This window comes from Emys orbicularis, chromosome 1, assembly GCF_028017835.1.
Source record: "Emys orbicularis isolate rEmyOrb1 chromosome 1, rEmyOrb1.hap1, whole genome shotgun sequence".
In the NCBI taxonomy this organism is placed as follows: Eukaryota; Metazoa; Chordata; order Testudines; family Emydidae; genus Emys; species Emys orbicularis.
Genome location: NC_088683.1, coordinates 133,243,961 through 133,267,425, shown reverse-complemented (window position 1 = coordinate 133,267,425; position 23,465 = coordinate 133,243,961). Strand labels below are relative to the sequence as shown.

Below are 23,465 nucleotides of genomic sequence, written 5' to 3'. Positions count from 1 at the left end.
TGCAGTGCTGCTCCCTTTGTAACATCTGTTCAGCAGCTCATCAGGTTATTTCAAGTTCCATTTCTATCAAATCTTTCACCTTTCAACAAGCACTGAAAACACTTAAAAAACCCCAACCCAGTGACCTTAGTGTTTTATTGTTGAAAAACTAACAATGGATATAGTGACTGCACATAACTTTAATTGGGAGTACTAATAAAATTAATTCAATTCTATTTATTTATATATATAAAAATTATGGATAAATATTCAGAAACATTTCATTTTCTTTGCTCTCAACAATAGCAATTACTCCTCCCATACTTCCTCCTGCATTTTAAAATAGAGTATGGTCTCTGAAAAGCATATATGAAGATCAGGTTTTGTTTTACTTTTTTAAGTTATCTGACAATCATGCTGTAATCTCAATATTTCTGTAACCTGTAAAAGGAAGGTTTCAGTCAAAATATGAACTTCAATGCAGTAAAAATGAGTAGTGAAAAAATCTGAAATACAAATTAAAAAAAAATATCCCACAATGGGCCAAATTCTTCATTGGGATGGAATCAGACCAGGAACTGATTTGGTCCAATAACTTCTCTAAATTAGCACTCAAATAATCATTTCAGTGTTATTTGCAGTTATTTTCCTTTTCCTCCTGAGAAATGTTAATTATAAAAATATCCCCCAAACCAAAACCATGAATTAGCAGCAATCTCTATATTTCTCATTAATTACAAGGAATAACAATCATCAGGCTTATGACTTACAAGTATGTGCCATCAGGACAATATGGGTTTGTTTTAATGCACAAATATCTTAACTGGAAATTTGGGGAAAAACGTAGAAAAGCAGTGAAAGTTAATCAAACTTTAATATTTCTATAAACCTTACATATATTTATATTTCAGAGAGTGGATGTGTCTCATATGTCACCGGCTAGTTGTATTAAACTGTGTAAAATATTGGCCTGTTGGAAAATTTGAATACACTTCCTCCTGAAGATAAATTTTTCTAGAAATAAATCAAATAGACTCAATTAGTAAATGTTTTAAATTTCTGAACATTTTTAAAAAGAAAAAAAATAATGTGAAATACACAATCCTGTACAAATGTATTACACTATATACATTACTACATATTTTAGTTGAATACTAAATCAAAATAAATAAATATAGCTCAATTTTCTCAAGTTGACATAAAAATTCTCCCCCCCCCCCTAAAATCATGTTCCCAAAATGTCACTATGCCAGTGTTGAGAAAACAGTATTAATATAGCCTTATAATTCTTTCATATTGTTTTAAGACCAGGAAATTGTCAGGTACAGGAATTTCTTGCACAAAATCTAGGCATGCACTGAAAAATCAAATAGTTAAAGACTGGGATTTTGACACTGGCTTGCAGTGATTTTTTTTTTAAACATGCTCTTTTTAGTTTTTCTTTATCCTCACAGCAAGCATACATATCTGTCCACTGTTAAGCTAGTTTATGACAATACTTGATGGTTCTTTATGGCTGAACTCTGCCATTGGGTCTTATCCTGAGCTGTTGTTGGCATAGCTCTACTGAACTCAATGGAGTCCCATCCTTTTTGATTCCAAGAGAGTGAGCTGAATCATGTAGACATATATAGTATTAAGAATACTTTCATTGTATTTATTACCCTTTTCTGACTATTACAAAAGAGAAGGTTAAGGGGTGACTTGATTACAGTGTGAAAGTATCTACATGGGGAAGAAATGTTTAATAATGGGCTCTCCAATCTAGCAGAGAAAGGTTTAACATGATCCAGTGCATAGGTGCCGACTTCTAGTTTTCCCTGGGAGTGCTCCACCCCAAGGGCCCGCCTCCACTCAGCCTCTTCTTCCAATGCCCCACCTTCACTTCATCTTTTCCTGCCCCCGCTCCACCCCCTCCCAAGACCCCCACAGCTTGCTGCTCTCCACCCTTCCCCAAGCCCCTTCCTGAGCTACCGAACAGCTGTTTGGCTGCAGCCCCCGATCAACTGTTTGGGAGTGCCCCTGATTAGCTCATTGGAGCACCCATGGGGTTGGCACATATGATCCAGTGGCTGGAACTGAAGCTACACAAATTCAGACTGGAAATAAGGTGTAAATTTTTAATGGTGAGAGCAATTAACCATTGGAACAATTTACCAAGGGTTATGGAGGATTCTCCATCACTGACAATATTAAAATCAAGATTGGATGTTTTTCTAAAACATATGCTCTAGGACAGGGGTTGGCAACCTTTCAGAAATGGTGTGCCGAGTCTTCATTTAGTCACTCTAATTTAAGGTTTCGCGTGCCAGTAATACATTTTAACGTTTTTAGAAGGTCTCTTTCTATAAGTCTATAATATGTAACTAAACTATTGTTGTATGTAAAGTAAATGAGGTTTTTAAAATGTTTAAGAAGCTTCATTTAAAATTAAATTAAAATGCAGAGCCCCCCGGACCGGTGGCCAGGACCCGGGCAATGTGAGTGCCACTGAAAATCAGCTCGCATGCCGCCTTCTGCACATGTGCCATAGGTTGCTTACGCCTGCTCTAGGAATTATTTTTGGGAAGTTCTATGGCTTGTGTTATACAGGAGGTCAGACCAGATGATCATAATGGTCCCTTCTGGCCTTGGAATCTATGAATCTTTTCCCCACTTTTCTATCTTTATTCTGCAGTCTATGTACAATGAACATAACGTGACACATACACAATGACCTCAGCAGAAATTGTCAGTATTTGAGCCATTATTCCAAACAGTATAACTTAGGAACAGTTTTCTTTTTTCCTCATGCTACAAAATTCAGACACTCGCTCTAAACTTGCAATTTTTTAAAATGCAATCCATGTCAAAACATCTTATGACAAGTACAGCAGGCTCGCTAAGCAATTTTATAATGCCAAGCTGTTGTGTCAATGGGAAAGAGTTTATCTGATATAGATTAACCCCTCTGTGCACTTACTTTGATTTCTGCTCCTGGGAGAGTTGTGCATTAGCATTATCCAGAGTTCTGCGAAGTTCTCGATTTAGTCGCTGTTGATGCCGCTCAAAAAGAAGTTGTGCTCTGGCGGCCTGTATACGTTGCCTGTCCCACTCTGCATTTCTTTGCCGTTCTTCCTCCTGCAGCCTCTGGAGGAATAAAAGAAATGTTTGCTTTCTCTTCACAATCACAGATAAAACAATATTTAAATAGTCTTATTAGCAAATTCACTCATGTGATGAACCCATTTGTCTTTAACGGGCTTGATTCATCCCTGCTATGGCAGAAGGATGAACATTGCACCCTCCTCCACCAGCAGTAGCTGATGTGTCCTGGAGGAAATTCATCCCCAGGAGTAGGCAGGCAGTGGTTTCATTACGCCCTCCCCTAGGGGGTTATACTCAGGGGAAGAAAGCTTTTAATGCAGTCAAAGCTCTCTGTAGGAGACCCACTAAAGGATGGTATCTGAGAAGATTCACTAAACTGGTGCAAATCTGATCAGACTGGCCATGTTCTCTTCATGGCCAGTGCTATCTACATTTGAGGTTGTGCTGACAGCTCAGTGTCTCCTTGTAGAAAGGGGGTTGCAGTGTAGTTGCAGTACTGTGCACTTCCTCCTCCAGGTGGATTTCAGAGTAAATCAAGCCCATTATCTGTTGTCTTGGCATAATTTTTGACCCAGAAACTTCCTTCTCCTCCAATACACCCTATATTTACAAATTTGTCTATCACTACCTCCAATCATATTCCCCTTGTGCATCACAGCTTTGATACCACCTTTTAGACAGATTCAGAAGAGGCAGCTCTATACTGTGTACATCTATCAATCAAAATTAAACTGCTTTTGGTGTCTCTGTGAAAAGACATAACACAGTTGTTCAGGACTGGTGAAACTTAAAAAATTAAGTTAAATTAAAGATGGACAACTCCTTGCAGGGCCGGCTCTAGGCACCAGCAAAACAAGCTGGTGCTTTGGGCGGCACATTTTTAGGGGCGGCATGGCCGGCGCCAGAATGCCGCCCCTAAAAATGTGCCCCGGCCGCCTTAGCTCACCTCCGCTGCCGCTCGCGCGCCGCTACTCGCCCTCCCTCCCAGGCTTGAGAGCCTGGGAGGGAGGGGGAGAAGCGGCGCCCGCGCCGCGGCCACTCGGAGTCTCCCCCTCCCTCCCAGGCTCTCAAACCTGGGAGGGAGGGGGAGATCCCGAGCGGCGCGGCGCGCGAAACAGTCATTTCACCGCCGCTGCTCCCCTCCCCCCCCCCCAGGCTTGAGAGCCTGGGGGGAGGAGGCAGGGCTGGGGATTTGGGGAAGGGGCGGAGTTGAGGCGGGGCTGGGGGTGGGGGTAATTAAAAAACGGGGGGGGGGGCGGCCAAAATTGTTTTTGCTTTGGGCGGCAAAAATCCTAGAGCCGGCCCTGACTCCTTGTCATATTAACTAGCTCCTTTATGATGAACATTAACACGCTGGTATGAAACACAGCTCCTGGAATTTAAAATAATGTATCTATTGACAGATCAGTCTCTAAAAAATTACACGCAGAAGACTATATTAAAAGAACATTATTAAGGTTGCAATGTCAAGCACTCAAAAGTTAGAATATGCCAGAATTAAGGTTGCTTTTGAACCTTAACTTGCCCCTTTATGTATATGAATTAGGATAATATGTGATTATGTAATTAAAGATGATTTTTTTTCTGAAGGACCCCTCTTTCATTCAGTGCACAAAATGGATAGTGATCACTCAGTGAGCAGCAATTTCAGTATTTTCTCCTCTTTGTTCACTGTATGGCCACATGCCCTATTTACTGCACACTATTCAAACCCTTCTCTGAAAAGAGAATTATTCATTTTCTCATGGGCTTTCCTCCGGCATTCTGGCTTTCCTCCCTACCCTGCCCATATTCCCCCACCAGTTTACAGTCCCAGCCTCCTTGTCCAAATTTCCTAGTTTCTCTATATCCCTCCAGCTTCTTATCAGATCCTGTGTTCCCCTCCCCTTACCTGGCTATCAGTCCCCTCCACCATTTCCTTCACCAACTCCCAATTCCAGCCTCCCCTCCTGCCCCCACTTGTAGTGTCCTTCCTGAGCCAGTCCCAGTCTCCCCCGGGCTCTCACTCCCAGCCTCAATTGTCTTGCCCAGCCTGCCCCAGTCTTCCACCCCCAGCTCCCAGTCCCTCCTCCAGCCCCCAGTCACAGGTTTACTCTCTCCCACTCTCCAGTCCCAATCTCACCAGGTTCCTTGTTCCAATGAACTAATTTCTCTCCCCTCCAGTCTGGCTCTTGTCCTTTTGCATTCTAATTAGACAGCTTACTACTCCATGCTTCCTTGGTGCCAGCAGGACAGTTATTGAAAGAACAGGAGAGTCAGACTCCTTGAATTCAATCTAGTGCATGGCCCTACCCCAGCCCAGAACATCTGGGAACAGCAATTCCAAGGAGAGGCCAGCTCCCAGAGCCCTCAGCTGAAACCTGCTCAGTCACAATGTGGCGCTGGTGCATATGCAGTCTGATCAGCATTAGGAGTTGTGAGGGGATGAAGCATGTTCAGGGAGAATGGAATCTTCACAGATTTTGGCTGTTAAAGATTTTTCAAAGGCTTATAACTTGGCCAAATGTGGGTGGATTTTCATAGGAACAGCAAAAGGAACATCCCTAACACAAAGAATACCCCTGCCAAATTTCAAGTCCCCACTACAAAGCATGGGGGCACTAGAGCTTCTCAAAGAAAATGTTGCCAGAATTTAACATGGCAAAACAACATATTTTTCTCTAGCCTTGTTCTCGGAAATGTCTGGACCATTTTGGTTGAACTTTTCCAGACAAATCCATCCTGAAGAAGACGTGTTGCATGGAAAAATTCAGCCCAATCAGCTGAAGTCTGGCTGTTACGAAGCTATAAGCTACTGAAAACAGGATCTTATAATGTGAAGTGTCAAGCCACCTTAATAATTGGCGGTGCTACCAGCCCTGCCTATACTACTACTCCAGCTAATAATACAGATAAGCAAATGGGTTTGAATACCAGTTTCTCCAGAACTTGTTGCTGTTGAGTGTAACGTATTGCCATCAACTGATCCTGGTTCATTCCTTTCCATCGATCAGTAATCACACGATGTCGCCCAAACGAACTGGCTGCTTGTTCTGGGTTTTCAGAAAGCAAGTCTCCTCGAAGGAGGTTGGAAATTTCAGCCACATTATCTTCTTCTTCCTGACGCTTTTCTAGCATTTTTCTTTCTGCAAATTCTGCAGCCTTAAAAAAAAAGTGGATATGGGAAGAGAAAGCTGAGACCATTTTCTTTTAAAAGAAAATCCTGATTTAATACTGCGAGAAAGTTAGTGAATCAATCATCCTATCACTTAATTTTCTTTCCAAACTGCATGTGATTGTCAATAGCATCGTATAAGTGCACTATGTTCATGTGGATTAAGAATGCTGAAAATCTGAAGGGATGTCCCCTTATTGCTTTCATAGCTGGGACCAAAAGCAATTTGGAGAACTAGCTGTATGTTGTAAAACAAATGCCAGAATTATGTCAAAATTAATTCTACATTTATTCACAGACGGAACAAGCAGTCAAGCATACTAACATGGACTTGTTAGTCAGATGTCAGACATCACATGGAAGAAAACAGACTAAAATTCACAATTCTCAGTTACTAGTTCAAACATCCTAAATACATATTCCAAACAAAAATTATATGGGTTTCATGATTAAGCACTCAAAAATCAGGAAATGCCAACATTAAGTTTGCTACGCTCCCCGGTGTGAATGCATTACAATACAGTCTTCAAGTACATGAACACATGCTAATACTACAAATATATTCAAATTATATATGTCCTACCCAAATCACTCAACTCTGGCTACTATCACACTCCTATCACTGTCGCTCCTCAAAACTCCTTAGCCACATGCTGACTATAAACATGCTACTCTCAGAATTTGTTTCCTCACTACCATATCAGCCCACATAACTTCAGACATTAAATATGACTTAATTTTAAAGGAGCTGCTCTTAATTGGGGAAGAAAGTAGGATAAGATTTTTTTATGGGAGGGAGATAGCAGGAAGACTAAAGTTAAATGGAGTGACATAGTGGACAGCGTTCGAAGATGAGTCGGACTTTGTTCTAGACAGTTCTCTCAGAGGACAAAGGCAAAAAGAAGAAAGGGCAATATAGTAACTTGAGAGAGCTTCCTGTTAATTCAATAATTACCACATCCTGGGCTAATAAAGTCTGAGACTGAACAGAAACAGTTTAGCGATAGGCCTTGAAGTATATATAGGATCGTTATTACCTCAAACAGCAAACAACCTCAAATGATCACTGACATTAAAGCCTGTATAGCTCAATGCAGAAGAAATATTTGAAAAGGAAAGCACCGAAAGTGAAATAACAGGAGAATGTGCTCATTCTGTTTTCATAAAATATATAGCTTTTACTTACTTGATTAATTTTTCTTTCCCAGAATATTAACAACAAATAGTTTACGTGTACTGTGCAAAGTATACAATAAGAAATATCACACAGAATATTTGTAAATGAAGTAATAAAAAAGTATCTGACTCGCTCTTATTTTAGAATTAGAATTATAAAACTATTTAACAAATTATCATTTTAACTTAGATCCTGTAAAAACATATTTTTAATCTAAAAATGTAAACTCCTTTGTGATGGGGTGTTTATCCCACACAGGTTGTAAAAGGATTAATATAGGCCTCAGACCAATTAACCAGCCTGGGTGCACCTGGAGGGTGAGCCAGGACTAATTGGAAATAAAGCCCAACTGGGGTAGAGAAGAGTTTTGGCTCTATAAAGAGCTGAGTGAGCCCTGCTGGGGAAGAACCAGAAGAGAAAAGATAGGAAGTGCCCTCTCTCTGGGAAGCAGCCTGCAAAAAAGGCTGAGATTGAGAAAGAGCAGATACTCTTCTCCAGGGATGAACTGGAAGCCTGAGTAAGATGGAGACCCTGATGAACTGGAGCCTGTGGGAAACCCTGAGTAACAGGAGGAGTGTGCCTTGGATCAGGAGACTGACTGAACCAGGGAGAAGCAGCAGCAGAGGCACTCCTTCACCAAGGTGATTGCCTGCTGAGTTGGTTATATATATATTTTTGTTGGATTTTGATAAAGGACACTGTGGCTCTGAAAGGTGGGGGAAATTGAGGCAAAAGTTGCTGTAGTGCCACAGCCAGCCAGGAGGGGACATCATGGTGCAGCAATTTTGCCACATCCGGATAAGACACTATACTCTATTTTAGCTCAAGACAGGAATTTCCACTTTTAGAGAGATTAAAATAAATCAAGCAAATCAAATTCAAAATGGCAGCAGAGCTGAACTTTAGACACATCAGCCACTAGCTCTGCCATCTCTATGTGCAAGAATTAAGGGCTAACTCCTAGTCCCACTCAAGTCAATGGCAATGGAAGTTTTGCCACAGGCTTCATTGTGACCAGGATTTGGCCCAAAATCTACTCCCTTGAAGAATTTTCCCATAAATCAGTAGCTTTTTATTCCAGGAATAAAGGATTATACAGTTCCAAGAAAACAGAAAAACAAACCTTTTCAACCTAATGAACTTTATGAACAATTATCTAAAATATGATTTGTGTACCTGATGGGCATTTGTTCTTTTTAGCTAAATAAATAATAGCCTTACTTTAGTGAGCACTTTTAGTTCTGGAGTTATCCCAAAATAAATAATAATTTATAGAAAGGATAATTTGGATGGAGCCTACATATCACCTGTGATGTCCTGTCCCTTTAAATATTTGAGCACTCTCCCCTCCCCACTGCAAAGCATGTTATTGTTAGTTTCACTTTTGCAGCTAGAACAATAAAGGGAGCACAGCTTGACAGCTGTGTGTCCATCAGCTCCCTCTATGTCTGTATCTAACTCCTTCTTTGCTGGGTCCAAAAATACAACATTGGCAGCAAGGACCTTCTATCCCAACAAGTGTCCAGTGCTTCCATTGCCTGAATAGAACAACAAGAAAAAGTAAGCAAAGAATAAGACTTTGAAAAAGGGGACAAAATTCACTTAGTGGCACAGGGTGACAGCTTGCTGTTTTTGCTTCTGGGACAGTGTGAATCAGCCAGCTAGAGAGGAGGAATTAGGCAAATAAAGATACAACCCAAGATAAAAGTACTGCAATTACTGCTGGAACTGTTTAGAGCAGAGATGGGGAAGCAGCTATCTTTGTTGACCAGTGTGCAAGCAGGTAGAGAGAGAAACGGCTGAGCCTGCACTGAGAGTCTATAGCCAGCAGAGGGATCCCAGTGCAGCCAAAAGGAAGAACTCTGCATTTTGCAGTATAAGCACACAGCCAACAGAGGGTGATCCAGTGAGGATAGTGCACAGTTTAAAAAAAACAAACAAACAACAACAAAAAACAAACAAACAAAGGGAATTTCCCTGTGGAAGAGACTTCCAGGAGGCATAAAATTCAAAATGACAGCAGTGAAATGGCACCTTTTGTGGGCAGTTGATGAATTTGATGACAGCCGTGACTCATGGGTGGTGTACGTCGATGTTTTGAGTAATTTGTAACCTACAGCACCATTCCTGACGGACAAAGAGTTTCAACCTTGCTGACAATAATGGGTCCAAAGGCATATGGACTGCTGCATAACCTATTGTCTCCAACTGTTCCCAGAACTGCCACGTACACTGCAATTACAGCAGCAATGCACAAATATTTTTCTCCTATCCCATCAATGATAGCAGAACAATATTGATTTCATCAGCGAAATCAGAGAAGTGGAGAGTTGGTAGCACAGTTTACTGTTGCTCTAAGGAAGTTGTCAGAGCATTGTCAGTTTGGACAAACATTAAGTGATGCCCTGCGTGACCAATTAGTCTTTGGATTATGCAATGACCAGGTCCAGGAGATGTACCGACTGTATTAGCACTTACATTCAAGAAGGCTGTTGAAGTAGCAGTTGCCATGGAAACCTTAGGGAAGAATTATTCGGAATTTAGTATGAACTGGAAAGTTACCTCCTACATGGCAAGACAGAGGATCATGGGAACGTAAGGATTTTCCATGTACCCATGGTGCACAAACTACTCATGCTGAAAAGGATTGCTGGGCACGCCAGGTTATTTGCAGAAAATGCCAGAAGAAAGGACACATTACTGTGACCTGCCACACAGTTCAGCAACAAAGGGTAACTGTACATCCAAGAAGACACCTATGAAGGATGAACCTAAAAAAGGATGGAAGCTGGGAATTCATAATATGGAAAATGGTACGAGCTCTAATGACACTGATCAAGAACCAGCACTACACGGGTTATTGCAAGCTGGAGTTAGATATGACATCTGGATCACACTCTCGATTGAAGAAGTTCCTACAAGAATGGAGTTTGATACTGGAGCTGCCATCTCACTGATTTCTGCATCTACCTTTCACCAGACATTGTCACAAGTTCCTCTGGAAGAAACCTCCAAGGTTCTGAAGACCTATATCGGCGAAAAGTTAGTCCCAAAAGGGGTACTTCAGGTGGAAGTTCAATTAGATAGACAATCAGTCATTTTACCCTTGTATGTGATTGAAAGAAAGTATCCATCATTATTTGGCAGACCTTGGCTTGAGAAGCTCAAGGTGAATTGGACAGAAATGAAGGCAATCAAGAAATCATCCCGAAATTGTCAAGAAATACAAGTTCTTATTCAAACAAAATAAGAAGTGCTTAGTACCAGACCTTATTGCACTGAGGGTGCTGCCTTGGTTTAAAAAGCATTATGAATTTGTTGAGAACTCTAACTGCTCCCAATAAAGGGCTAAAAGGAATGCATTGGCGATGTTACTGAAGGCCTTGTGACAGGCTCGCAAAGGACCTAGAGTGACTTGGATAGATTGCTGAGGATATACCAGAATCCAGAATTACTGTTTGCATCTCTGTCACAAATGCAGGTGGGGAAAATCACAAGCCTTGCTTGGAGTCAGTGGCTTTGATAACAGCTATCTGGAGAGCTACTGGTTCCCTCTCAACACCACCTGGCTTGGCTTCTGCAGAGGATATGCGTCAGCCAATAAGTCAAAGCTCAGTACTCCTGACTTCAAGCATCAAGGCTCATTTTAAGCCCTCTGGGCCAGCCTTAGGCAAATGTTACAGGAGTCTCCTTGGAGTGCCTTGAGCAGGACTTAGGCCTTGTCTACATACCAACTTGCACCAGTTTAGTTAAACCATTGCAAACCCCTATGTGGGCATTTTATCGGTCTATGAGCGATTTATTTTGGTTTAGCTAAAACGTGTTTGTACTAAACACACTAAACCAAAATCTGGCTTAACCAAAATTAGCATGTCCACATAGCATTTTGCACCTTTTAACTAAATCAGTTTAAAATAACACCATTAGATAAACTGGTGTAACTCTGCATCTTGACAAGCCGATAGAAGCATTCTCCACTCTTTCTTAGATCCCAGGGTGACATATGGTCCTTAACTTTACAGTTAACTCCAAAGCAGACAATGCAATGGATTGATCGTCTATCACTGACCTAGCCTTGCTGGGAGGACATGGTTAGAAGCCACTGCGTGGTTTCCTTCTTCCTTAGGTCCACAAGAGATTGATGTTCTGCAACGAGAACATAGCGCAAAACAAGAAAGAAAAGCAGTGTGGTTGAGTTGAAAAGATGGTATATCAGGGTACCAAAGTGAATTGCTGAAGCACCGCACAGAGGCACTGAAGCAGGCATTGAAGAATGTATAAAAACTAACACCAAAAGTGCCAAGGCATGTTCCAGAAACATGCAAAACACAAGTACTGAAGTGCCACAAACAAAGGTTCTGGAACACTAAAACAGGCACCAAGTGCCAACAAACACTGGCACCAAAGTGTGAGGCAAGCATCAAGCACCCGCAAACTGGCACTGAGCAGACATGAAAGTGTTGCAGACAGAGGCAACAAAGTGCCAAGGCAGGTGGTGAAGTACCACAAAGGAGCGTAGGAGCCAAAGTGCTGCAGCTGAGCACTGACCAAAGAGCCTCAGACAAATGATCTCACAAAACTAAGGTAAAAGACATGTGGACCTGCCTGAAAGACCTGGATGCAGAAAGGATATCTGATGCGCTATGAGCATGCCACTGAGAATGGTAGGAGCTGAAACTGGAGAGATGCAGCTCCTGCGTGGAGTTTCTTTGTTGACTGAAATCAAGAAGGAACCGACTGGAAAGTACCAAGGATAATGGTTAAGTTCAGCAGTGCTCTACCCCACTACTGCTGCCTGAGGGACCAAAACTCTTCAAGAGTTTGGGAAGTTCCAAGTGCCTCATGATAACAAGCTAAGATCTAGGAGTGAGAATCTTGACAGAGGAGATATCTATATCTATACAGACTATTCTGTTTATTTTAACAAAAGTTTCTCTTATCTTTATTAGCTACCTAACCTGGAGTAGAGAGCCATTATCAGATTATACAGCAATGTAGGTGAGACCAAACTTCTTAATTAAGGGCAAAGAATAATGAAACAAAGACCATTATTAATTGGTTAAAGAGATTTGCCTGTACAATTATTTAATAATGGTCATTTTTTTAATTCAGCCCCAGTTTGGGGCTCTTTTAAAGTAAGATCATAAACTAATCATCATAATTATTCCCTTTTAAGGGGAAAAAAAAGATGGCAGCAGGGAAATAAAGAGAAAGAAGAGTGTTGACAGTGAAAAGAGGACCAAAGGAAAGCCAGACAGCTACATAAGAGGTTAAGAAAGGAATAATAGGATAGAGAAGGAAGAGATGAGTTGAGAAAATGGGAGAGGTCTAGGGTTTTGGAAGGGCACCACAAAAAAAGATTACCCCAGAGGGAATTTAATTGATTATTCTGATTCTTCCAGAAATGATGACCATATAACCATACACTTATCTTGGTTGTTTTGAGTGCAAATTGTTATTTGTTCCATTGCTACCAAGCTCACCAAATCAGAGTACAGGTCTTGGGAGCTGGGTGTATTTGGAACTTCCCCTGTTGTAGAATTAGATCTTTGGCTACGATCAGAGCTCTACCCAACCAAAAATTCAGAGGATTTTCGTTTCCAAGACAGATTGGTTAGGCCTAGCATGGCCTGGCCAGCCTGAAATTCACCTTGATGGAGAGAAAGAAATTGGCTCAAATATTTATCTGTCTAGAAAAAAATAGATCAAAAGGCAGTCCCACAGCATGTGGTACAAGTTAGTGCCTGCAGCCTTGCAGCACCAGCATTTGTCAGACGTGGCTGCTCCAGACCTGAAAAGTCTAGATGGAGTCCAGTGCATCCTCCAAAGGATTTTCTGCTAGATCAATCTTAACCTCAATTCTAGTCAGAAATGGTGTATATTGGAACAAATCTGATTCCACGGAATGTTGGTAATGGAAATTCACAGCTCATGTTCCCAGTCACTGCTGATTGCCAATTTGCCTGATAGGCAGGAAATATAACCTTTTCAGAAAGCTCCAGAAGCCAGGGGGGGTCTGAGGCTGCAGAGGCATCTGGCCCAAACTGGTGTTGCAGGGCATAGTTAAATTAAAGGTATTGACGTTCCTTCTTTGGGTCCAGTTGAAATTTCCCCCTAAGGCGAGGAAAAAGCATGAAGTAATTGCTTTCAGATAGGTGGCTTATGCTCATCCCTTTTTGAATCCAATCAGGCTATAGGATGGATTTATAGGCAATTAAAATTTTGGAGTTATCTGAATCTAAATGTGATAAGGGATGACATTTAAACTTAGAAGCAACCTGATACTAGGCTTTCCTAATTGTCAAAATTGTGACTATCTTCTCCCTAAGGACACAGCAGAAGTCCAAGTTTAGGGATCATTGTAGTGGTGGGTTTCCTCCTCTATACAGCCAGGCTGGAGAAGCCTGGGTGTTGTATGGAGAGCTCGGGGAGAGCGCAGGTCAGCCATTGTGTCACTTGGCTCAAGATTAAGGATACACAGCAACGCCTAAGGTTGGGAAGACCAAAGTCTCCTGATTGACAGGCAGCTGCATTTTTCAAAGGATAATTTGGCTTTTGTTCCCTATACCCCACAATAGTCTTTAAAATGTTATTAATTCTGAAAAAGAACAGAAGGGGGAATATAAACTGGCAAAGAGCTTAGATCAAATAGAAGTCTTGGGAGGACATTCATCTTTAATATTTTTAACTCTACCCCAAAGTGATAGAGGAAGGCTTGCCATCTATGTAAATCCAAAGCTATGTATGTGATTAGACTGAAATTAATTTTGACTATTTATTTCATGTTCCTAGGAAAGAAGACTCCCAAGAACCCGATTTCTGGCTGCTGCCAGAGAAAAGTATTATCTAAAAGGGCAACATTATGCACCCCTCAAGAGGTACTGAGAGCCTCTGACTTGTGCTTGCTAACTTTGTACCCTGAGATTTTCCCAGACAATTCAACAGTTTATAAATCATCATCATATAAACATATTTTCATCCCCTGGGACCCTATTTTTATACTCCAGATCCCTGGGTGTGCTCTAATTTGTATTGCCAATGGCTCTAAAGTCAAACTAAATAGGAGGAGGGACAGTCCTGTCTAATACCACGATGGAGACTGAAAGGAGGGGAAATGTAGTTATTTGTTACAACATGGGAGCTGGAATTGGAGTACAAAGTCTAATCTAGGAAATGAAAGAGATCAAATCCAAATTTTTGTAGGATAAGGAACAAATACCTCCTATTTACTCTATCAAAGGCTTTTTCCATGTCCAGTGACAGAACAGCCATCAGCTTCAAGGGCAACAGAGGGTCCTGTGGCACCTTTAAGACTAACAGAAGTATTAAAGGTGCCACAGGACCCTCTGTTGCTTTTTACAGATTCAGACTAACACGGCTACCCCTCTGATACTCAGCTTCAAGGGGTTAGCACACTGATAAGATGACAAGTGTTGCCCAACCTGTGTTTGTCTTGTATAAAACCCACCTAATCTGGGTGTACTATGTACCTCACTACTTCTTCTAATCATCTAGGTAGAATTTTAGAAAATATTTTAATGTCAGAATTGATTAAGAATATTGGTCATCTGTGTCAGGTTTAAGGATGACTGAGATTAGGGCGTTATTCATTGAAGGGGGCAGAGTACTTTTGCCAAAAGCTTCAGTGTATAATTCAGCCAGTTTTGGAGCCAGGGTGGCTTTGAATTGGGCATAAAATTCATCTGGAAAGTAGTCTATGGCCAGGGCCTTACCTGATTTCATGTTGCCTAGGGTAGCCATAATTTCAGAGGTATTTTTTGTTCTTCAGTTGGCTGGGGGAATTGCTGATTTTTGGGTGTACTCATCAAATAACTGATCATCGGGGGTCTTTTTCTAAATACAAGCATTGGTAGAATCTGGATAATTCATTAATAATTTTTTAGATTTGTGAGTATCTGACACTGACTTCAGTGAAATGAGTGGGAATTTAGTTTTTAATGAATTCATTCTAAGTCTATGTGCTAATAATTTCCCCACCTTTAATTGCTCGATTCCCAGTATGCTTGGTTTTAATGTAAACAATGCAAATTCAGCCTGAGCTGAAGTTATTTTATTAATTTCATATCTGAGACTAGTTACTTCTCAGAGTTTATCCAAAGAGGGGTAAATCAGCATAGCTGAGTTCTGCCTCCTTGAGCTTTTCCATTAAAGTCATCAGCTCAGTCTGTCTGGCTGTCATTTTGTGGAAGGAATAGGATATTATCCTGCTCCTTAAGTCATTTCTTCCCCACAAACTTTTTCAATTGCATCTAGAAGTAAAGAGGAGTATTAACCGCCATCTTCTGGTAGCCTAGTTTTTCAGGAGTTGAGAGCTACAGTATCACAAGCTGTAGCTCTCATCTCATATTATCAGAGATGATAATGGCTTTTATTTAATTGTTAATAACACAGCTACCAAGCTACCTGTTGCCAAAAAATAACTATTCTGTGAGTATGTGGAGTGTGGAGGTGAGAAAAAAGTATAGTCTCTACCTGTAGGTTGCTGCAGCCTCCATATGTCCTTTAAACCCAATTCCTCCATCTGGATAATAATCGTCTGCCTAGTGGAGGATGGGGATCACTGAGGTCTGCTTGACCTGTCCAAAAGCAGTTCTAACACTTGTTGAAGTCCCCCACTATAATCAAATTTTCTAGGAAGGAATCAATTTTGAAAATAAGTAATTGAAAAAGGAGGAATCATCTCTGTTAGGGTCATAGATGTCTACAAGAGTGTATGTAATGTCGGCGACGCAAACTTTAACAATTAAGAATCTTCCCTACGTGTCTTATCAGTTGATAGGATTTGTGTGTTTTCAGGTTTTACTGAACAGGATTGACACTCCTGCCCCCAGCCTTGGCTGCTTAATTACTAAAAGCATCACTACCAATCCAGTCTTTTTAAAGCTTTTTCACCTCAGACTTAATGGGGTGGGTTTCCTTGAGGAATATTATATCCGCTTACAGTTCATTAAAGTGAGACTCATATTTTTCCTTCTTATAGAGTTAACATTCCTTTTTATGTTCCAAGAAACATATTTAAATAAATTAGCCATAGGTACTCACAGGGGGAAGTGTGCCAAAAAACATCTTAGGCCATGCCCACTAAGACTCAGAGGTACAGCTAGGGTGAGAAGTCCAGGTTGAAGAATACCTAGAAGGGTTCATAAGGCTGAGAAACGTGGCCAGAAAGGGTGAAGCATCCTGCAGGATAAATGACCCAAATTCAACCTTCAGGAACATATTGGTAGATAATGTTTTTGTGTGTGGGGATTCTGTGCCAAAAAAAATTAAAAATTTTGCACCAAAAAATTAAAAATTCTGCACACAATATTTTAAAATTCTGCAAAATAATGCATATTTTATTTGTTAAAATAACAATATAATCATGCTGGTTTCAATTATTTTGGTTATTTATTTTAACTACAATACAATGGATGAAGAATGAGAATGGGGAACATTGGAGGAAATCCCCTCTGTCTAATAGTAATGTAGCTAGTATTGACCCTTTACTTCTAGTTATTAATCAACAAAAATATGCAGCCATATGCTCAGTGTTACATCATAGCAACTGATGAGCAAGTGAGGGCTGGGGAATCAAATTCACAATTTATATTAGCTCCTGACCATCTCCAGAAAGGTCAGTAGCAAACAATTGATGGAGCACATTTTGATAGGAAATTTTTTCAGTCCAAAAATGTAAACCAGTTCTAATCACTAAAGCACCATAAGCATTTATAAGGCCTCACAGTCCTTTACAATAAGGCTCCTTTACACCACTTTGGCAATGCAAAGGAGTCTTAAAAATTTTTTACACCTGTTTTATACTCCTGGGGGGTTCACTAAGAACAATGGGAACAATTCACTAAGCAGGCAGGCTGCTACATTCTGTTTTGCCTAAGTGGACAGAACCTGTCCCATGCCTCCCTCCCCAGAAACACCCTAAAGCCCTGCCCCTCCACGCTGAGTGTGCTGCAATAGTGAGCGAGAGGGTCAGAGTGTCTCTCTCACATGCACGACTGCCCAGCCCTCCCGCCCCAGCGGTGATTTACGTCTCTACCGGCTGCTCCGGGCACCCAAACCAACCTGCCTGCACTGCCTGGGAGGTGCGCGTGACCGCTCTTGTGGCTTTCCTTTGCTTCCTCATCAGAAGTCATTTTTTTGCAGGGAAGCAAAGAAATCTGTGGGGGCCATGAATTCTGTGCATGCGCTGTGACGCAAAAATTCCTCCAGGAGTAATATATATTATTAAAGGTTAATGTAATTGAAAATTTCCTGTCTATACTGGATTCTGTTAATTCATGGATCAAAGGAAATCTTAACATTTAAATGAACTGCAAATATAGTGATATCACTGTCTTGATTTCTCTTTGAAGTATATAGCAAATCACCTGCAAATGGTGGAAAACAGGCAATTGCTTTATGTTAATCTGTGTAGCTAATTACTGGTGATGCTTCAGAAATAGGTCTCCTTCAGAGTCTCGATGATTGCCTATTGTTCGCCTAAGAACTCTGAACTGTCAAGAGAAGACCTGGAATTGTATAAAAAACCCTTGGGTCATGATCCTTTTTCTCTCTTTATGCATAAAACTGAGATCTCCAGTCCCACCTGGATCACCCTGGAAATGAACATTGGACTGAATCTATGGACTAATTCTAAGAACTCTTTGCTACTCCAAAGCTCACCATCTCTACTATGAAACTAATCTCAGAACTGTACTTATGTTTGTATGTATGCTGATCTTTTAATCAATATACTCTTTTCTTTTAAATAAATTTAAGTTCAGTTAATAAGAATCGGCTGTAAGCGTCTATTTGGGTAAGATCTGAAATATTCATTAACTTGGGAGGTAATGTGTCCGAGCCTTTGGGATTAGTAGAGCTTTCTTACATCATGAATAAGATTTTCAGTAATCCTCGTCATATTTGACTTAGGTGTCTGGGTGGAAGCCCAAGGCTGGGTTGCTATAAGGGAACTGTTTGGCTTCTGTGCAACCAGTAAGGTATTGTAGAAGCTGTTTTCTGCTGGCTGGATAGAATATTGAAATATCCACCAGCTTTGGGGATTGTCTGCCCCATTCTTTACAGTTTGCCCTAACTAAATAACCTCAGTGTGGCCCCCCTGGGACTCTGGTCACAAAGGCATTTAGATGGAGAAGAGAAGCTAGAGTGGCTAGAGGTTAAGTAGGTAAGAAAGAGTTAAGAGGAGGTAGGATAGGGGGGTTGTAAAATAAGGCAAAGGCATGAAAGACCAATGCTCTCAAGTCAGAGTGGGATAAAAAAATCAGGAAGTTAGAGGGGTAGCCTGAATGAACACATCCTCTCTGTTCCACATCAAATGCAAAATATAAGAATATGTCCAATCCTGCCCCTTGGTGCTTCTCCACACAAAAGGCAGGAGATAACGGGGGGGGGGGAAAAGGATGAACATTGCTGAATACATTTTAAATAAGGTTTCTGGGCTAAATGCACATAACTATGCATTGGAGGCTAGAGTCCTACCAGACATATATCTGCTTGTGGATCCACTGGAAAAATGAGGGATGAGAAACAAGAAACTACTTTACCACCTCCTATATACAGGTCGGTCCAAAATCCCAGTGTATGGCTCTCCAATGGCCAGCTCTTTAAAAACAGACAGGAAGTGAAATAATGCCCTCATCCCTGTGCACGTTACCCAATACCAACATCTGCAATTTAAATGGAATACATTACCAGTATGCTGAGCTTAAAATCATTAAGTAAGGCAACCCTTCCCACACCCCACTCCTCTTCCTTCTGCAAGCACAAAACCAATGGGGAAAAAAGCCCATAACCATTATTAGAAATACAGTCAGGAGATCTGGACTGATAGATGACCAACTGCAATTCGTATAGTTTGTTAAGCAAAGCAATCAACCTGGTGTTTCAAAGAGTGAATAGGATATAGTTACTGTCTCCACTGGAGCCAGGTTGGTCCGGATTCTTGCTCAGTGGGATGTGTTGTGCTGATTTGAGTCTATGAATGTCTGATGGTTCTGCCTGGCTTTAAATATGGGTACAATGGAGGATATGGGAGGTACAGAGCTGAGGTGGGCACTTCTCTGGATCCCTTCACTTCTGACAACAACAACCCAGCATCACAAGTGTTGAATAGTAAATCCCATGGCAATGTAATTTTGGTTCTATAGAAAAACAATACAATGTAGTTCTCTGCTTCTCCCAGTTTAGAGAAGCTAAGGGCCTGGCTATCCACCTTGATCTTAAAAAGAGCTTGGAAGGCTATAAAATAGGTCAGTCCTTTCTCTGTGGCCTGCTTCCTTGACATATTTAATAGGGCTCTTTTTTCAATTACCTCTTGGCTGTAGTTGGGAAATATCACTATTCTATGCCCTTTCCAGCTCAGGTTTCCTTTTTCCCAGGTTTTTTTTTTTTTTTTTTTTTAAGAATGGATTCTTTCACATTGTGTTTTAGAAAATTTAATATAAATGCTTGGCTTGGAATTAGTCAAGGGTTTGGGGGCTAGGAGCAATGGGTCCTTTCTATATTCAGCTCTGTGTCTGGGTATAAGGAAAGAATCTCAAATAGTGTCTTACACAAAAGTTCTACAGGTCTTTTCCCATTTCCTCAGGGTATCTGTAGTGAGTCGGTGTGGCTCCCCTTCTGCCCAGCAGAGGGAGCACCCTTGCAGGCACCTGAATGGGCGGAGCCACCGCCGCCTGTTCCCGCCCCCCGGAAGTCAAGGGGCGGGACAGGACGTATAAAGGCGGGCCGCCGGAGCTCAGTCAGGGCCCAGCCGCCGCAGGGAGCGGACGTGCCGCCGGGAGCTCGTGGCTGGGAGACCTCTGAGACCCGGGACCGTTGCCCTAACTGGCCGGAGCTGCCCCGAGCCCACTACGAGGAGGAGCCGCCGGAGCCCCCCCGCACCCGTTATTGGGAGGAGCCGTCGGACCTGCCCCGCGCCAACTACGAAGGCGAGGAGCCCCCAGAGCCCCTCCGCCCCTGCTGTTACCCGGAGGAACCGCTGGAGCTCCAGTGGCCGGATTTCCCCGAGGAGCTGCCGGACCTGCCCCCAAGCCCTGGACGAGAGGAACTGATGCTACTGGACTGGCCTGGATCCGGGGCCACGGACGAGGTAGGCCCGGAGGGGGAACTTGGAAGTAGCCCGGGGGTAGCCGACCCCGGTCAGGCCGCAGACGCATGTGAGCCGATGTCAGTGTGTTTCGGTCAGGACACTCCACTGACCAGCAGCGACATGAGCCGCTGCTAGGGCCCCGGGCTGGGACGCAGTGGAGTGGGTGGACCTGCCCCCCCCACCCCCGCTCTTGGGTGGCAGGTTTCCCCCTCACCCAACGCTCAGGTGTAGGAACCTGAGTCTACCTACCTGAGTGTTGCTCAGCCCCTGCACCAGAGGGCCTGAGCCCCCTAACAGTGTGTCCCTCAGCCCCTGCACCAAAGGGCCTGAGCTGTGACTGTTTGTGCCCCGCCCTGCTCCAGGGCCTGGGCTTACCTAACTGTTTGTCGCTCAGCCCCTGCACCAGAGGGCCTGAGCTCCTTCACTGTTTGTTTGCTCAGCCCTGCCTGATGGCCTGAGCCCTGAACTAACTATTTGTTTGCTCAGCCCCTGCACCATAGGGCCTGGGCTCCTAAACTGCTGTATTGTTGCTCAGCCCCTACACCAGAGGGCCTGAGCTCTGGACTACCTGTTTGTTTGCTCAGCCCTGCCGGAGGGCCTGAGCCCTGGACTAACTATTTGTTGGCTCAGCCCCTGCACCAGAGGGTCTGAGCCCCTGCCCTAACTGGTTGTTTGTTCCACCAATAGTGAGTCGGTGTGGCTCCCCTCCTGCCCAGGAGGGTCGAGCCCCGGCACGAACCTACTACAGTATCCAACCACCCTCAAATTATTTCTTCTGGACTGGCCTTACAGATCAATTCTATCTTTCAGCTTTTGGATCAGACATGGTTGGTCTGCACTGATCATAATAGAGTTCATATTGTCTTCTAAGGTAGACATTCTAACTTCTGCCTCCCTGATCCTGGAGATTAGCCCCTGCAAACTGAACTGGTGTGCTGCAGTTATGGTTTTAATTTCACTTTTTTACTGGTGACCCCTTTCACATAGCGAGCGTCTGAGTGCAATCCCCCTTAGAAATTACTAACACTTTTTAATATATTTAACACCATTATAAATGCTGGAGGAAAAGCGTGGTTTGGGGCGGAGGCTGACAGCTCACGACCCCCCATGTAATAATCTCTCTACCCCCTGAGGGGTCCTGACCTTCAGTTTGAGAACCCCTGCTCTGATATTTTCATAAGCAGGATCTGTTCTTCAGCTATCTGCTTTATCATATTGTAGACTTGCTCCAGGCCTACTGTAAACTTACTCCTTCTCGAATGCTGCCATGCTGCCCTGCACAGAGCTATCAGAGACCCTCTGATTCTTCACAATTTCTGGTGAGTCTGGGGAGTTCAAAACCAGATCCATCTGCTACTATGATGTTAAAGAGCAGGATGAGCCATGCAGAGACAAAAAACTGTGGTGTTAGTACAGTGGATGTTGACAGTTTTTAGTGAGGCTGAGCAAAAGCTCCAGATCTAGGCAGACATTTTCCCCTGCTGGCTCCTGGAAGCTGGCCGAGGATATCTTTAGAGAAGTGCATAAAACGTATTTTCTGATTACTAAAATAACATTTGAACTCAATTGCTGACAAATCTTTGTGGCAACATCATTACTCGTACTTTGTTACATGACTTTTCAAAAAAAATAATTGCTCAATTCCTTCCTCTTTATAACCAATATTAATTTACCTGGGTCCTATTAAAATCCTTGGTAGCTGCACAAACAGCTTGTCTGGTTTCTATGTCTTTTCTTTGTAGCTCCATAGCCTTTTGATCTAGGTCTATCCTGTTCTTGTCATGGAGATCCTCTAAATGATTAAAACAGAATTTAGTTGATAAGGTTGATCATCCATGCATATATAATTGTCATTTTAAAACAGTTGTTAGCTGATGAACTATTCACATAATATTAAACAGAAAGCCACCTCATGTATCCCTTTCCAAATTCCATGGCTAAGGTTTGTCATCATAGAATGTTTAATGAGTCAGTAAATTAACGTATCAAGCAATCCAGGTTAGAAATGTAAAAAACGAAGCAAACTTTATTTACTTTTTTGTTCAAAACTTGCTTGGACAATGTTTTTAAAAAATATTGTAACTATCCCCAGAAAACACTTTATTTCAGGACAGAAACTAAAAAATAAATCAGAGCTTCATTTTATCTACTGTAACATTAGTATAAAAGCATAACAAGTACCTTGACTTCATTGAATCAAACATTCAAAATACACAAGCTTTTTTTAAACCACTCAGTCTCTCAATTTCAGGTGTATAGGGGAAAAGAAGATTAGAAATTCATGGGATCATCATAAGTTCTCAATACAGGTACTTTAACTGAGACATTAAAACAAGTTCATTTTTGTCAGTCTGTAGAGGATGTCTATGTGAAGTTAAAATTCCAACAGCACTTTTATGAAATGAATATTGAATACACTGAAATTTTCCTATATCACAGACTGGCATAATGGGATATTCTACAGTTTTGCGAATTATTCACAGTAGAACTTGTAAAAAAAAAAAAAAGAGCATGAAAATCAAACTTCTACCTTCGTTTGTTACCTGCAAATTTCTGGTCTGCTAATGCATTCTTCCAGTCTCTCTGTTGCTGTAGAGACCATTCTCTTGACTGCTCCTTTTGAAATTTCACCCTCCGATCATGGTTTAAATCTTCTCCTAGAAACTTCTGCAAGCCGGATATAGTACATCGAGAGTCCTTATCAGAGAGGCGAGCAGGAGTATCCTTCTTCAGGGCCTGTGGGTCAGACAAATCAAACTCACGCCGAGTTTCTGGCTTCTGAAAATTCTGTTGAAACTCAGTGATAGCTTTGTTTAGGTTTTTGATGTCCTCTTTCTGTCGTTCTTCTAACATACAGATGATCTTGTCATTTTGCTTCATTTCACCAGCTACAAAAAGATTATAAACAAGGTGAAACTGTGAGATTCAAAATGTACAGGGGGTTGTAAAAAATGAAG

At 41.9% G+C, this 23,465-nt stretch overlaps 1 protein-coding gene across 1 annotated transcript in view; it reads right to left on the bottom strand.

Annotated features, from left to right (window-relative positions):
* Nucleotides 1-911: 911 nt before the first annotated feature.
* The window catches only part of RIBC2 (RIB43A domain with coiled-coils 2), a 31,233-nt gene continuing 8,679 nt past the window's right edge, over nt 912-23,465 (bottom strand). Inside the window, exons 3-7 of the mRNA XM_065423730.1 lie at nt 23,052-23,396; nt 22,182-22,300; nt 5,980-6,207; nt 2,942-3,108; nt 912-993 (exon numbers count right to left, since the gene is read on the bottom strand). Coding sequence (XP_065279802.1) covers nt 912-993; nt 2,942-3,108; nt 5,980-6,207; nt 22,182-22,300; nt 23,052-23,396 — 941 coding nt within the window. The remainder of the gene's footprint in view (nt 994-2,941; nt 3,109-5,979; nt 6,208-22,181; nt 22,301-23,051; nt 23,397-23,465) is intronic.